Below are 17,351 nucleotides of genomic sequence, written 5' to 3' on the forward strand. Positions count from 1 at the left end.
CGACTGGGGGAGATCACTTAGAACCTCTGCGTCCTGTCCAGGGACCAGACATGGAGTATCCAGAGGTCGGGACGCGGGTGCCAGAGGGTGCCCCGTCTCTGAGTCAGAAGGTCCTTCCTCAGAGGAATGGGCCAAGGAGACCGAAAACCAGATCCGAGTGGGCCAATACAGAGCCACTAGCAAGACCTGCTCCCCGTCCTCCCTGACTTTGCACAGGAGCTGTGCGAGAAGGCTCACTGGGGGAAGCGCATATTTGAATAGGCCCCGGGGCCAGCTGTGTGCCAGAGACTCCGTGCCGATAGTGCCCTCGGTCAGGGAATAAAACAACTGGCAATGGGCTGTGTCTGGAGAGGCAAACAGATCTATCTGTGCGGCCCTGAAATGCTGCCAGATCAGCTGGACCACCTGGGGATGGGGTCTCCGTTCGCCCGGAAGCGGAGGCTGCCATGAGAGCTCGTCAGCTGCATGGTTGAGCACGCCTGGGACGTGAATGGCACGAAGCGACCTCAGATGCTTCTGACTCCATAGCAAGAGATGGAGGGTGAGTTGTGACATGCGACGGGAGCGTAGACCACCCTGATGGTCGATGTACGCAACGGTCGCAGTGCTGTCCGAGCAGACCAGTACGTCCTTGTCTGACAACAGCACCTTGAAGCGGCCCAGTGCAAGACGTACTGCTAGCAACTCAAGGCAATTGATATGCCAATGCAGTTGGGGCCCCGTCCACAGACCTGACACTGCATGCCTGTTGTACGTGGCTCCCCACCCCGTGGCAGAGGCATCTGTGGAGACCACAGCATGCCAGGACACTTGTTCGAGGGGAATTACAGCCCGCAGGATCGAAGGATACGACCACTGAGTGAGGGTACGATGGCAGTTCGGTGTCACAGGGAAACAGAACGTACCGCGTTGTCATGCCCATCTCGGGACCCGGCTGTGAAGCCAGTGCTGAAGCGGCCTCATATGAAGCAATCCGAGTGGCGTGACTGTGGCTGCGGATGCCATATGCCCCAGGAGCCTGTGAAAAAGTTTCAGTGGGGCCGCTGTCCTGCCCTTGAGTGAACTCAGGCAGTTCAACACTGACTGGATGCGCTCCTCGGTGAGGCGTGCTGTCCGGGCGACCGAGTCCAGTTCCATACCGAGATAAGAGATCCTCTGCCCGGGGGTGAAGACCCAACCGGCTGAGGTGAGCTAACATCATGTTCCTGTGTTCGCACAACCGCTCTCGCAAGCTGGCCAGAATGAGCCAGTCGTCGAGGTAGTTGAGAATGCGAACGCCCTGTTCCTTGAGCGGAACGATGGCCGCTTCCGCAACTTTGGTAAAGACGCGGGGCGACAGGGCCAGCCCGAAGGGTAGGACTCTGCGTTTGAGGGTCGGGCATATCAGTACAAACTGTAGGAAGGGTCTGTGTCGAGGCAGAATCGAGACATGAAAGTACGCGTCCTTCAGGTCGATCGCTGCGAACCAATCCTGGGGACGGATGCATTCGAAAATGTGTTTCTGTATAAGCACCAGAAGGACAGCAATCTCAGCCCGGAGAACAGGTGCATTGTCCAGGGACATGCAAGTGTAGTGGACACTCCTGAATACCGGGGGATGCCAGGCGAACTGAATCGTATAGCTGAGTCTGATGGTACGAATGAGCCAGTGGGACGGGCTGGGAAGCACTAACCACGCTCCCAGACTCCGAAGTCAGAAAATTCAGATAACTCTCAACACATAGAAACTCTTACACCTAGATATTTTCAAATAGAGACTGTGTCTGTACCCCGAATTAGTAAAAACAAAAAACTTCCAAACCCATTTAATGGTAAAAATTTAATTGATGTTCAACAAATAAAAAATAGAGATAATAATGCTAAACAAATGATAAAACTCGGGTTGTTAAATATTAGATCCCTTTCTTCAAAATCACTTATTGTTAATGATATTATCAAAGATAATAATCTAGATGTGCTGTGTTTGACAGAAACTTGGCTAAAACCAGACGATTACATTACTTTAAATGAGTCTAGTCCTCAAGGTTATGATTATCGACACAATGCCCGTCAGAAAGGCAAAGGGGGAGGTGTTGCTGTAATCTATAGTAATATTTACAGTATTAGTCAGAAGTCTTTCAAATATAATTCCTTCGAAACTATGGTACTTTACGTAACATTATGTAAGTTGACATTTGTGCTGGCTACTGTATACAGGCCACCAGGACACAATACAGACTTTATCAAAGAATTTGCTGACTTTCTATCAGAGTTAGTACTAGCTGCAGATAAAGTCCTTGTTGTTGGTGATTTTAATATTCATGTAGATAATAAAAAAGACGCATTAGGATTGGCATTTGCAGATATTCTAAACTCTATTGGTGTTAGACAACATGTGTCAGGACCCACTCATTGTCGTAATCATACTTTAGATCTAATATTGTCACATGGAATCGATATTGATGCTGTTGAAATTCTGCAGCAGAGTGACGACATCTCAGATCATTATCTATTCTCGTGTATACTACATTTAGTCAAGGCGGCTAAACTGCCTCCATGCCATAAATATGGTAGAACCATCACTTCTACCACTAAAGATTGCTTTATAAATAATCTTCCTGATCATTTTCATCGCCTTAGCATACCAGACAGCTTAGAAGACCTCGATGTTGCAACAGAAACTATTGCCTCTGTCTTTTCCAGCACATTAGACTCAGTTGCTCCTTTGCGTTTAAAAAAGATTAAGGAAATTAATCCAATGCCATGGTACAATGAGCACACTCGGGCCCTAAAGTTAGCAGCCAGAAAAATGGAGCGCAGCTGGAAGAAATCAAAACAAGAAGTATTTCGTATTTCGTGGAGAGAGAGAATGATTGAGTACAGAAAGGCCTTAAAATCTGCTAGATCTGCCTATTTTTCAAAACTCTTAGAAGAAAATAAACACAACCCTAGGTATTTATTTGATACAGTGGCTAAATTAACAAGAAATAAAGCTTCAACTTCTGATGTTTCCAAAGAGCACAGCAGTAATAACTTTATGAACTTCTTTACTTGCAAGATTGATAATATTTGAGAAAAAATAATAACCATGCAACCGTCTACTACAGTATCGTGTCAGATAGTGCATTGTAGTGTCCCTGAGGAAAAATTCAATTCATTTACTGCTTTAGGAGAGGAAGAATTGTCTAAACTTGTTAAATCATCAAAATCAACAACATGTATGTTAGACCCTATACCGACTAAGCTATTGAAAGAAATGCTTCCAGAGGTCATAGACCCTCTTCTCAATATCGTCAATTCATCTTTATCATTAGGATACGTACCAAAAACTTTTAAGCTGGCTATTATTAAACCTCTTATTAAAAAACCACAACTTGATCCTAGAGAATTAGTCAATTACAGGCCGATCTCAAATCTCACTTTTCTGTCAAAAATACTAGAAAAGGCAGTATCATCACAGCTATGTTCCTTTTTAGAAAGAAATGGTATCTGTGAGGATTTCCAGTCAGGATTTAGACCGTACCATAGTACTGAGACTGCTCTCATTAGAGTTACTAATGATTTGCTCTTATCATCAGATCGTGGTTGTATCTCTCTATTAGTGTTACTGGATCTTAGTGCAGCATTTGACACTATTGATCACAATATTCTTTTAAATAGACTCGAAAATTATGTTGGCATTAGTGGAATTGCATTGTCATGGTTCAAATCATACTTATCTGACCGTTATCAGTTTGTAGTAGTAAACGAAGACATGTCATATCGATCACAAGTTCAATATGGAGTACCACAAGGCTCAGTACTAGGACCGTTGCTGTTCACTCTGTACATGCTACCCTTGGGAGATATCATTAGGAAGCATGGCGTTAGTTTTCACTGTTACGCTGATGATACTCAGCTCTATATTTCTTCGCGCCCTGACGAAACTTACCAATTCACAAAATTAACGGAATGCATAGCTGATATAAAAAAATTGGATGACCAGTAATTTCCTACTACTAAATTCAGAAAAAACAGATTCTAATTTTTGGACCAAAAACTTCTTCACGTAATAACCTAGAATATTGTCTAACACTTGATGGCTGCTCTGTTAAGTCTTCGTCGTCAGTTAGGAACCTGGGTGTGCTCTTTGATACCAATCTTTCATTTGAAGGCCATGTTACTAGCATCTGTAAAACCGCATTCTTCCATCTTAAAAATATATCTAAACTACGACATATGCTCTCAATGAAAAATGCAGAACAGTTAGTTCATGCGTTCATGACCTCAAGGCTAGATTACTGTAATGCTCTACTGGGTGGTTGTTCTGCTCGCCTGATAAATAAACTACAGCTCGTACAAAATGCAGCAGCTAGAGTTCTTACTAGAACCAGGAAGTATGACCATATTAGCCCAGTTCTGTCAACACTGCATTGGCTTCCTGTTAAACATCGTATAGATTTTAAAATCTTGCTAATTACTTACAAAGCACTAAATGGTTTAGCTCCCCAGTACCTGAGCGAGCTCCTAATTCATTATAGTCCTTCACGTCTATTGCGATCTCAGAATTCAGGCCAGCTGATAATACCTAGAATATCAAAATCAACTGCAGGTGGTAGATCCTTCTCCTATTTGGCACCTAAACTCTGGAACAATCTTCCTAGCATTGTTCGGGAAGCAGACACACTCTGTCAGTTTAAATCTAGACTAAAAACGCATCTCTTTAACCTGGCATACACATAACACATTACCAATTTATATTTTCAAATCCGTTAAAGGATTATTAGGCTGCATAAATTAGGTCAGCCGGAACCGGGAACACTTCCTATAACACCTGATGTACTCGTTACATCAGAAGAAGAATGGCATCTACGCTAATATTAGTCTTTCTGTTTATCCCGAGGTTCACCGTAGTCAACCGGATCCGGGCCGTATCCAGGTGAGACCAAGGACCTGCGCCTTGACACGACCACAACGCAGCCCTGACGTATCAGCAGAGATTGAGTCAACTAGATCATCCACTGTGAGGGCCTCATCGACACGACAGCCACGACACAGTTCCTCAACAACCGTCCATACCGGCGTGATGAATACGATCCTCAATTGGATGGAACTGAAATAAATACTTTTAATGTTGCGATCCTATTGGACTTATGATAGCAACCTGAATTGTAACAAAGCACTGTTGGCCAGAGGAGAACTGGCACCCCGACTAAGCCTGGTTTCTCCCAAGGTTTTTTTCTCCATTTTAACACCAATTTGCCACTTGTCTGCCACCTGATGTCACCTGATGGAGTTTGGGTTCCTTGCCGCTGTCGCCTCTGGCTTGCTTAGTTGGGGACACTTGACTTGACATTTGATATTCAACAGTGCTTTGATCTGCCTGCATTGACACTATTCTTTAAGAGCTGCTGTGCAGCCAAACAATGTACCAGTTATCAATGTAAAGCTGCTTTGACACAATCTACATTGTAAAGAGCGCTATATAAATAAAGATGACTTGACTTGACTTGACTCCGAGCCAGCGGGACCAAAGGCACCACAGACGTACCTGACGTGGGGCAGCGAGGCAGAGTACTGGGACCCGACTCGGACGGCATAGCGGCCCGAAGTGGGGTCGGACTCTGCGAGGTGGCAGTGTGTATGGGAGACAGCGCAAGGGAGGTGGCCTCGACATACACACTGGGACCTGCTGGCGAGGTAAGAGGGGGCTGATAGTGGCGAGGCGGAGCACCACACACCGCCAGCCGCGCCCTCTTGGGACCTGGAGGATTTGGAAACAGCTCTTTTTGTGAAAAGGTGGGTACCGCTGGACTCCGGTAAGCCAGCGGCGGGACAATACGACACAAATTCCCCCCGGCCCTCCTCTGGGGGAGGCAGAGATGCGGGCATCATCTCCCGAAGAGCTGACATCCTCTTCTCCAGGTCGACCATACCAGGACCGCTCTCTCGTTCTCTTGCCACCTGGCTTGGCTGGGGTCTGAGCGGGCTGGGTGCCACGTCCGCAACCAGCTCCTGGCTGTCTGGCGGGTGGAGGCTGCTGCTTTGCAGACTTAGCAGGTGCGGAGGACGACGCAGGTGGGCACCCTTGGCGATGAGCAGACTGAGGTTGTGCAGCCGGCGGTGGGGTGGAGGCAGCAGCGGACCCTCGGGGCAGAATATGTTTTATGGCCTCAGTCTGCTTCTGTGCGGCCGAGAACTGCTGGGCGAAGCTCTCAACCGCGTCACCGAATAGGCCGACCTGAGACACGGGGGAGTCCAGGAACCGATAATTATCGGTCTCCCTCATGTCCGCCAAGGTCAGCCACAGGTGGCGCTGCTGGACTAGAAGTGTAGCCATCGCTTGACCAACAGAGCGAGCCGTCACCTTAGTCGCCCGGAGGGCGAGATCAGTGGCGGCACGCAGCTGCCCCAGCAGCTGTTGGTCGAGACCACCCTGGGGCATGTCCATGAGCGCTTTGGCCTGATAGATCTGTAGCAGGGCCATGGCATGCAAGGCAGAGGCGGCCTGGCCGCAGGCTCTGTAAGCTTTCTCCGTCAAGCTTGACGAGAATTTACAGGCCTGGGATGGAAGACGCGGTTCACCGCGCCAGCCAGCGGCCGTTAGACACAATTGCATTGCAATGGCTCACTCGACTGGGGGGATCCCAGCGTACCCCTTAGCCTCCCCGCCATCCAGTGTGGTGAAGGTGGAAGAGGGACCAGGCCTGGCACGAATGCTATACGGCGTTCTCCAAGACTTGGTCACCTCTTCATGCACTTCCGGAAAGAATGGTACCGGGGCGGGACGCTGAAGACCAGCGCGGGCCGCCCCAAGAAACCAATCGTCCAGCCGAGAAGGTTCGGGACATGGTGGAGGATTCCAGACGAGCCCGACCTTCTCGGCGGCCCGGGAAAGCATAGCCGTCAACTCGGGATCGACCTCAGGCAACGCTACGGTCCCGGAGGGAGGTAGCGCAGCCGAATCTTCATCTCCTGAGGACTCAAGCTCACCTTCCGATGCCGCGATCGACCTCTGTTCGTCGGCAGGTGCACCGTAGGAAACGGATGGTCGCTCGACATAGGGACCAGCACGATCCTCCGGCAACACCACAGGCTGCAGTGTTGTTGAGGGGATAGGGGCCTGCGGAGCGGAGCAGGGAAGCCCTAACCGTGATCCTCAGGTCACCATTCCTATATGCCAACGCGCTGCTCCCCTGACCGAAGCCAGAGAAAACGGCCAAACGGGGCATAGGGGAGGGGACCCCTACTCCCTGGGAACCAAGGAACGAGAGTCTAGACCTCAACACTGAGTTCCTGTAGTGAGAACATGAGCTATCTACAAAAGCTGCCTCAGCATGCTGAACGCCCAGGCATGTGACACAGCGATTGTGACCATCAGCGCGGACCAGGGAACGACCGCATCCAGTAATGCACAGACAAAATGACCTCTTGAAAAAGACGCAGTGTTCGTCTGTTAAGCTCTTTTAGAAGGGGGAAATTCAGCTCTTGTTCTTTTGTGCTGAAGCACACAGGGAACAGCCGCGATGTGACTGCAGGTACACACTGATCGCCTGGCAGTCACACGCACAGAGGAACCGGCCCAAATCGCAAACCGACGGGGCAGAAAACAATGCTGTGAAAACAGCAGTTGAGAGCTGTATAATAGCTTGTGAAAGCTCGCTCTGTGAAGGCTCGTGGCTTCGCTGTAGGGTGCCTTAACACCAGCACAACGAAACAAAGGCTCTTCAAAGGCTTGAGAAGTCACTCTCAGTCAAATAGCAGGAACATAACAGGTTGGCTCCGAAGCGAAAGACAGAGTGCGATTGCATCCGCTTCCCTATTTATACCCACCTGGCGGGGGCAGTGCGCATTATGCAAACATCGCACGCCAATTCCATTGGCTTGTTTAGTTTCACTCGAAGCTGATAGGGCTCTCTGGCGATATCCCAATTCGTCGGTCACTACTGACGTACGTCGAACGTGACCGACTGAAAGGGAACCTCCAACACTATATTGCCAGAGTTTCAAGTTCAAGTTTAGTTCAAGCACTTTATTTAAAATTACTCTTGTGACAACCCCAAAGGTGCATTTAAAATCTAGATTCAAAAGAATAATGTCCATTAAGATAAAACAAAGTACATTAAAAAAAAATATACTAAAATACAATAGTTAAATAAATACAAGATAAAATGGTTAATAATACATATGAATAATTAGCATAACAATACAAAAAAATAAATGTAATATAAAGGCTAAGAAAACAGAATCATCATTGTATATATTCTGAGCAACTTTGAATATTTTGAGTGTTAATATGAGTAACCACCATTATTATTGGACAAGTGTATAGCAGCATGAATTATTATTGCACGTATTATTGAACAGTGAAACACACATACACTCTGGAAATGTTTTTGTTAATTTTATTCCTGCAAAAAAAATTGTTCAATGCAGATACAGAGTTCTATAGAGAAGAACGCCCTCACCCAGTGTGGGCTTTCTCATATACCCCTCTTATTGTTCCTTGTTACCCCAAACCAATCATAACACGTTACCATATACGGATCAGATTTGGAGGAACAAACAATAAGTTTTGGTGTGTGAGGCATTAACGTCATGGGTAGCTGTAATCCAACAGATGAGATTCGTGACGCAGAATGATTGAAATAATCACATTTAATAAACACAGACAACAATAATAACGCTGTAAACATGAGTCCAAACTGAGGTGGGACAGAAGAGGCTATGGAGCAGGATGAGGAGCAGGCAGAGGGACACACCAATGAGAAGACAACCAGAGAGGAGTCGATGGTGGTAGGTACCAGAGAGGAGACGATGGTGGGAGGAGCCAGAGGATGACCCAGAGCAGAAGGCCAACGGTGGAGCCGATGGAGGGAGGAGCCATGGTGGCAGTCGAGGTGACTGAGGATGATGGTGGAACCAGAGGGAAGACGCTACACCATTGAATCAGACTGTTCTAAATTCTCTGTTAGTGTGTTTGGATGATGTTAAATCCAGGCTTTCCAATCCACACTTTTATTACTGTATGTCTCGGCTGGATTACTGAAATTCCCTTTTATTATGACTAAGTCTCAAATTTCTCGCTTACAAGTGGTACAAAATGCAGCAGCGAGATTTCTGAAGTGATGCAAAATATTTGCTCACGTTACTCCCCTTCTGAGATCTGTACACTGAATTCATTCATTACAGAATTGAGTTTAAAATTCTGCTGCTTGTGTACAAATCAGGGATTAAAAAAGAAAATAAATGAATAATTAATTAAAAAATTAAATCAGTTCACTCCAAAAATCAGTATTTTAATGATTCTGTTCATGCGTTCCTTCTGTAACATTATCGTTCCGAAAACGGTTTGATTAGAAAAAATACCGGTTAACAATGTTATTTGTTATTTATTTTTCCCCCTATACTTTATACCAGAGATTGAATTGAACTATATACTAAGAGCTTGTGACTAACCTCGTAACTCCAGTGGATCCTCAAGCAGTCAGCAAAACCTCGTACAGTTTCTCCACCCTCATCAATTGTGAATGAAGTCCTGCAAGCATTTTGGAGAACGTCTCTGCTTGTTTGCAGTGCAAGGATAAATAAAGACCTGGTTCTTTGAAAAAGTACACCATTTTCTTTATTCAAACCACAATGTGTGTAAAGGCTAATGTTTTATGTATTTGAGGAGCCAAGAAGAGTGTCTTAGCCAATACAGCCTGTGCGTAATTCTTTGTCTTTTATATGTAAGGATGGATTTTACCAAGACTGAATTCAAGATTCCTATCCTGTAATAAAACAATAGAACTCTCTAATCTGAAGAAAGGATCTGCGAGAAAGAGCGCAGGACACCCGGCTCGACCTCCTCTCTTCCCCCCCCCATGCTGAGTTTCTGGCTCCTCACACCCTCTCCTTCCCCTCAGGCCATGCAAGTCTCACAAATCTGTTATCTTATCTGCTTTAAGTGACCTCAATGTAAATACTTCGGGTGCGACTGGTAAGATGGTATCACTCCTACATCAATAGAACAGACAAGAATAAAGAAAACAAAACCTGTTCTCCTGGTGTGGGAGATGCCCCAATAAAGATCTTTGTTAACCATTTGTTTTGATCCCCAAACCCAGGCATGTGACCCTTTGGGGGCACGAGAAAAGGTCCAACAAAAGCTGCATAAATATTTGGGTGCTAAATGTTTACTGTCCTTTTGTTAGACTTGGGGTATTTAAAGGGATTTGGCAAACCACTCAAGGAAGAATCTGCATTCAGAACTTCCCGCACAATTGCTGTGTGTATCTCTCTATTTGCCAGGTATGCTGACTCTTTGAAATTCTTTTTAATATTTTGTTTTGAATTGTACTTTGTATTTTATGCTGATCAGTTGTGTGATGTACCCTTTTAATTCCTTAATTGATGTTTTATCCTGCCTGGCAAAAACAATAAATGTTAATCTTGATTTATCTTGGATTCTTCTAAAATCATTATGACTAGTAGATTATTGGAGTCCGTCATTTCCGTAAATCTGCGTCAGGACAGGTCAAGCCAGAGAGCCCCATGAAAGGAGCATATTGGCACATCATGGGACTTTTTGAGTTTGTCTGTTATTGAATTAGCAAGTTGCAGTATCGTGACTAAGAAAACTGTATTTTTGTATGAACAAGCATGTGGCGGTTCGACTCAAATGCATTAGTAAAACTCTGCACCCTCTGACTAGATCATAAACTGGCGAATTTATGTCCGTGAGAACGCAGCCGGCCGATGTGAATTTCTCTAAGCGATGATGAGACCGTAATGAACGAATAACTGAAATTATGAGATATCCAGAACGATCAAAGATCTAAATTAAAGCACAACTAATCTTATGATCAGCTGTTACATCGGAAAAATTATGAAACTAAGAGTCATTTCTAATTGGAGTCAGATTAAATTATTCACGAAGTCAGAATTGAATTGGAAACCAAAGTTGTATTAAATTAAGATGAATTTTACAGAAGTGCCAGAGGACGTACACGCGAAATACCTTCGACCAGACCACTAGATGCCGTCGTTGGGCTAGTGGGTGGAACCTTACATATAACACAAGCTTTTGGCCAAATATATTAAATGACAGTAAAAACTGAGCACCAACATATAGCTACAATAACCTTTGTAACCTGTTGATAAAACCTTAATGCAATATACTTTCCACCTCAGATGCAGCCGTTTTTGACTGACAATACACGACATTCATGGTAAAACACCTTGTAACTCCATTTGAGCTTGATTTTGGGAAAATGTTCAAAATATAACGACACATGCAAGTGTCTTACAATACATAAAGCCAATACTAACTTTGACAAGATGTTTAATAATTTAAAAATCAGAGTGTGTATTTACACTAAGTCAGGCTAAGTCATATAGCTTGTTTAATTGGCAAAGGCTATTTATACTAACTCCACCCACCAATGTCTGATTGGGCTACACAAGATTTAAAAAGATCTTTTTAGCATCTAACAACTATTTGCACTTATTGCAAAGACTTTTATATAGTGTAAATAGAATATATCGCTATTTTCACTTAAAGGGATAGTTCACCCAAAAATGAAAATTACCCCATGATTTACTCACCTTCAAGCCATCCTAGGTGTATATGACATTCTTCTTTCAGACAACTATAATCGGAGTTATATTAAATAATGTCCAGGCTAATCCATGCTTTATAATGGGAGTGGATGGTGCCCCAAATTCTAAAGACAGAAAAAAATGCACTCATCCATTATAAAAGAAGTCCACACGGCTCCGGGGGGTTAATAAAGGCCTTCTGAAGTGAAGCAATGCGTTGGTGTAAGAAAAATATACATATTTCAAACTTTATAAACTGTAATCTCTAGCTTCTGCTAACTGTCATACGCGCATTCACGAGAGAGTGGCGTCCCAGCTTATGACCTAGGACGCATGCGCAGTGTGAGTTCCGGTGACGAACACGGAAGTGCAGAGGAGAGAGCAAAACAAATTACTGGTCACGAATAAAAAGTACAAAACTAGGATTTCTTAAGAAAAATGTTGGAGGATTCCGATATAAGCCAAGAGAAGACTTTGTTTTTTGCCCAGCCATATTTTTTTTGAACCGGAGTATACCGACCAGGAACTCCGGGAGATGGAGGAGGCTGCAGCAGCAAAACAAACTGAAAAACTGTTTGCCGAGGCATGTTCATATTGTCGGAGTACATGCCAATCACTAGCGAAAACCACGTTATCCAAACCCCGTAAGTCACATCACCAAAAACAGCAGACTAAGAGAGAGACAACACACCCAGATAGCAAGCAGTAAACAAACCGCGCAACTGATAGAGAAGGCGGTAACTCACCCATCTGATGAGATGAAAGTGGTGGAAGACGCAACGGGGTAGAGAGCTCACAGCAGCCCGATGGCAAAACTTGCAGGCCGTAAAAATTGCAGTCAACAATCAAGTCCAAAGCACCAACAGTTAGAATTGGAGTAATCCGAAAAGCACAGTAATCCGATGGTGATATAGAAATACAAATAAAACAGTAATCCGATCAGTGCAGCAAAACATACAAACAAACAATCCAGGTTTGAAGCGGCAGCCAGTCACGCACAGCGCTCTGCAACTCCCTTTGATGTCGACGCACGTAATCTCAAGACTTTAGCTTTGTTGAAGCAACCCGGATATTCACAAGAAATTAGCATTTAAATACTAATAAAATGTAGAGTATAGCTCAAATAATTCGCTTCTTCACATGGATTTCCTTGGTTCTCGCGAGACTAGCATATTCTCACCGGAGCTCACGCTGCGCATGCGTCTTACGTCACAAGCTGGAACGCCACTCTCTCATGAATGCGCTAGTAGAAGTTAGAGATTACAGTTTCTAAAGTTTTAAATATGGATATTTTACTTACACAAATGCATCGCTTCGCTTTAGAAGGCCTTTATGAACGCCCCGGAGCCGTGTGGACTTCTTTATAATGGATGAATGCAGTTTTTCTGTCTTTAGAATTTGGGGCACCATCCACTCCCATTATAAAGCATGGATTACCCTGGACATTATTTAATATAACTCTGATTATATTAGTCTGAAAGAAGAATGTCATATACACCTAGGATGGCTTGGGTGAGTAAATCATAGGGTAATTTTCATTTTTGGGTGAACTAACCCTTTAATGTAAGTAGCATATCACTGAGAAAATGCTGCTATTGTCACTTAGTGTAAATAGAATATATCACTATTTTCACTTAGTGTAAATAGCATCTATTGCTAAGAAAATATGTTATTTGTAAGCAAATAGCCGCTGCCTTAAAAAATATATTTTTTTAAAATTTCCTGAATAGTAGCGGTTCTGCACTAACCTGCAATTTTCGCTGGTTTCAAAACACACACCATGCTGGATATAACCTGCCATGGTGACATCTCTTCGGATAAACTCCTGAGCTCCAACAGCTAATGACAGCACATTGCCATTGTAACTTACCTAGGATGACTTGACAGCTGAGTGTGGGCATTTCACACACGTTGGATGCGTCAACATCCAACGTGTCAACATTGCATAGGCTATACCATAGGCTAGATAGGCTATAATGCAGTAATGGCATGACCATTGGACTATACCATATATGTTCCTGTTAAAATTTTGTTAGTTTCTGGCTTTAGTTTTCATCCATTGAACCGGTTCAGAGCCCTGGTATAAATCATTTTTAAAAATCACCTAACTATTTGACTAATTTACTGCACCCCTATAATCCCTCAAGAAGCTTAGGATCTAAGAACAAAACTCCAAATTCCTAAAGCTTGTTTAAAGAGCAGAGGAAATAGAGCTTTTGCAGTGGCAGGCCCCACATTATGGAACAGCCTGCCTAACTACATTAGGATGGCTCCTACAATATCTGTGTTCAAATCTAGTCTTAAAAGGTTTTTTTTTTTTTTTTTTTTTTTTTTTTTTGGCTTTTAATACGTTGTTTTTATGTCTGCTTCATGTTTTTGTTTTGTTTGTATTGTAAAGCACTTTGATCAGCCTCACTGATGTTTTTAAACGTGCTTAAGAAGTAAACTGAACTAGAACTTGAAATTGTTATCTATTTACATTTTTGCTCATGAATTTGCTCATACTGTTTATATTTTGTCATTGTGATAACTTACGTCTTGTGTGACAGTAGCCCCTGCTATTACACCATGTGATTGAAAAGGTCAGTGTGTTCTTTTCCTGGCTATATGATCATATAAGTGACCATAAAACTGTGTACCACCAATACTGCATCCTATTTATATTTCTTTGTCAGTGCTTATGTGCAATTTTAAGTCTGACAGCCTTGTTTGACTTTTGGCTTTATGAAAAACAGCATGAAAATAAGTTAGTGCATGAGTACTGTGCCCCCTTATTTTTTCATGCATCATTCTGCATGTTGACTTCATTCACAGCTTATGCAGTTGTGGTTTTGTTGCAAGTGGTTTCAAATGTAGGCATCTATTTTTGTATTTAACATGACCAGTCTTTTCTGTTTCTCACTCTGTACACAGATCACTGAAGCTGAACTCCTCTACACCTGAACTCCTGTTCTCCCTGGTAACTCAAAATATAATTTGCACCAGTGACTTCAAAAATCCTGCACATTAATAAATGAAGTGGTCAGTGACAAACTGCTCCTTTTACACAAGGAACAGAAATGCTGCTATTAAAGGGTTTGAATTATTTATAATCAATGTTATCTGAACAGGGTGCATCAGATATACACTATATTGCCAAAAGTTTTGGGACACCTGCCTTTACGTTAGTTTTCACTGTTACGCTGATGATACTCAGCTCTATATTTCTTCGCGCCCTGACGAAACTTACCAATTCACAAAATTAACGGAATGCATAGCTGATATAAAAAATTGGATGACCAGTAATTTCCTACTACTAAATTCAGAAAAAACAGAGATTCTAATTTTTGGACCAAAAACTTCTTCACGTAATAACCTAGAATATTGTCTAACACTTGATGGCTGCTCTGTTAAGTCTTCGTCGTCAGTTAGGAACCTGGGTGTGCTCTTTGATACCAATCTTTCATTTGAAGGCCATGTTACTAGCATCTGTAAAACCGCATTCTTCCATCTTAAAAATATATCTAAACTACGACATATGCTCTCAATGAAAAATGCAGAACAGTTAGTCCATGCGTTCATGACCTCAAGGCTAGATTACTGTAATGCTCTACTGGGTGGTTGTTCTGCTCGCCTGATAAATAAACTACAGCTCGTACAAAATGCAGCAGCTAGAGTTCTTACTAGAACCAGGAAGTATGACCATATTAGCCCAGTTCTGTCAACACTGCATTGGCTTCCTGTTAAACATCGTATAGATTTTAAAATCTTGCTAATTACTTACAAAGCACTAAATGGTTTAGCTCCCCAGTACCTGAGCGAGCTCCTAATTCATTATAGTCCTTCACGTCTATTGCGATCTCAGAATTCAGGCCAGCTGATAATACCTAGAATATCAAAATCAACCGCAGGCAGTAGATCCTTCTCCTATTTGGCACCTAAACTCTGGAACAATCTTCCTAGCATTGTTTGGGAAGCAGACACACTCTGTCAGTTTAAATCTAGACTAAAAACGCATCTCTTTAACCTGGCATACACATAACACATTACCAATTTATATTTCCAAATCCGTTAAAGGATTATTAGGCTGCATAAATTAGGTCAGCCGGAACCGGGAACACTTCCTATAACACCTGATGTACTCGTTACATCAGAAGAAGAATGGCATCTACGCTAATATTAGTCTTTCTGTTTATCCCGAGGTTCACCGTAGTCAACCGGATCCGGGCCGTATCCAGGTGAGACCAAGGACCTGCACCTTGACACGACCACAACGCAGCCCTGAAGTATCAGCAGAGATTGAGTCAACTAGATCATCCACTGTGAAGGCCTCATCGACACGACAGCCACGACACAGTTCCTCAACAACCGTCCATACCGGCGTGATGAATACGATCCTCAATTGGATGGAACTGAAATAAATACTTTTAATGTTGCGATCCTATTGGACTTATGATAGCAACCTGAATTGTAACAAAGCACTGTTGGCCAGAGGAGAACTGGCACCCCGACTAAGCCTGGTTTCTCCCAAGGTTTTTTTCTCCATTTTAACACCAATTTGCCACTTGTCTGCCACCTGATGTCACCTGATGGAGTTTGGGTTCCTTGCCGCTGTCGCCTCTGGCTTGCTTAGTTGGGGACACTTGACTTGACATTTGATATTCAACAGTGCTTTGATCTGCCTGCATTGACACTATTCTTTAAGAGCTGCTGTGCAGCCAAACAATGTACCAGTTATCAATGTAAAGCTGCTTTGACACAATCTACATTGTAAAAAGCGCTATATAAATAAAGGTGACTTGACTTGACTTACGTGCACATGAACTTTAATGACATCCCATTCTTAATCTGTAGGGTTTAATATGGAGTTGACCCACCCTTTGCAGCTATAACAGCCTCAACTCTTCTGGGAAGGCTTTCCACAAGGTTTAGGAGTGTGTTTATGGGAATTTTTGACCATTCTTCTATAAGTGCATTTGTGAGGTCAGGCAATGATGTTGGTGAGAAGGCCTGGCTCGCAGTCTCCGCTCTATATATTTATCCCAAAGGTGTTCTATCTGTTCTTTTCAATTCAATTCACATTTATTTGTATAGCGCTTTTCACAATACATATCGTTTCAAAGCAGCTTTACAGAGAGTGCATGTCATCATTACAATTTAGAGAATGTCTGAGTCTGAGTCCCGAACATTATCAGGAAGGCTATTCCAGAGTTTAGGAGCCAAATGTGAAAATGGTCTCCCTCCTTTAGAGGACTTGGCTATCCTAGGTACAACCAGAAGTCCAGAGTTTTGTGATCTTCGTGAAGGATTGTAGGGCGATAGAAGATCGGTTAAGTACACAGGAGCTAAACCATTTAGAGCCTTGTAGGTCATTAGCAGTACTTTATAATCGATACGGAACTTAATAGGTAACCAGTGAAGAGATGATAAAATTGGTGTTATATGATCATATTTTCTTGACCTGGTAAGAACTCTAGCAGCTGCATTTTGTACTAATTGTAGCTTGTTTATTGAAGAAGCAGGACAACCAGCTAATAATGCATTACAGTAATCTAGTCTAGACGTCATGAAAGCATGAACTAACTTTTCTGCATCAGAAACAGATAACATATTCCGTATCTTAGCAATGTTTCTGAGGTGGAAGAAGGCTGTTTTTGTAACATATGAGATATGATTTTCAAAGGACAAGTTGCTGTCTAATATAACACCCAGGTCTTTAACTGTCAAGGATGGAGTAACAGTACATCCTTCTAAATGCAGGTTGTAGTCCGAGAGATTCTGTGTACTGGTTTTTGGCCCAATAAGTAATACTTCAGTCTTATCTGAATTTA

The 17,351-nt window shown here is 43.2% G+C and overlaps 1 protein-coding gene across 1 annotated transcript; it reads left to right on the plus strand.

Annotated features, from left to right (window-relative positions):
• The first annotated feature begins 1,867 nt into the window (after positions 1-1,867).
• Positions 1,868-16,328, plus strand: LOC127495353 (uncharacterized). The gene is made up of 2 exons (XM_051862150.1): positions 1,868-4,759; positions 15,621-16,328. The coding sequence occupies exon 1, from the start codon at positions 1,868-1,870 to the stop codon at positions 3,050-3,052; it is 1,185 nt and encodes a 394-aa protein (XP_051718110.1). The 3' UTR covers positions 3,053-4,759; positions 15,621-16,328.
• The last annotated feature ends 1,023 nt before the right edge of the window (positions 16,329-17,351 follow it).

Source organism: Ctenopharyngodon idella, chromosome 15, assembly GCF_019924925.1.
Source record: "Ctenopharyngodon idella isolate HZGC_01 chromosome 15, HZGC01, whole genome shotgun sequence".
NCBI classification, from domain to species: Eukaryota; Metazoa; Chordata; class Actinopteri; order Cypriniformes; family Xenocyprididae; genus Ctenopharyngodon; species Ctenopharyngodon idella.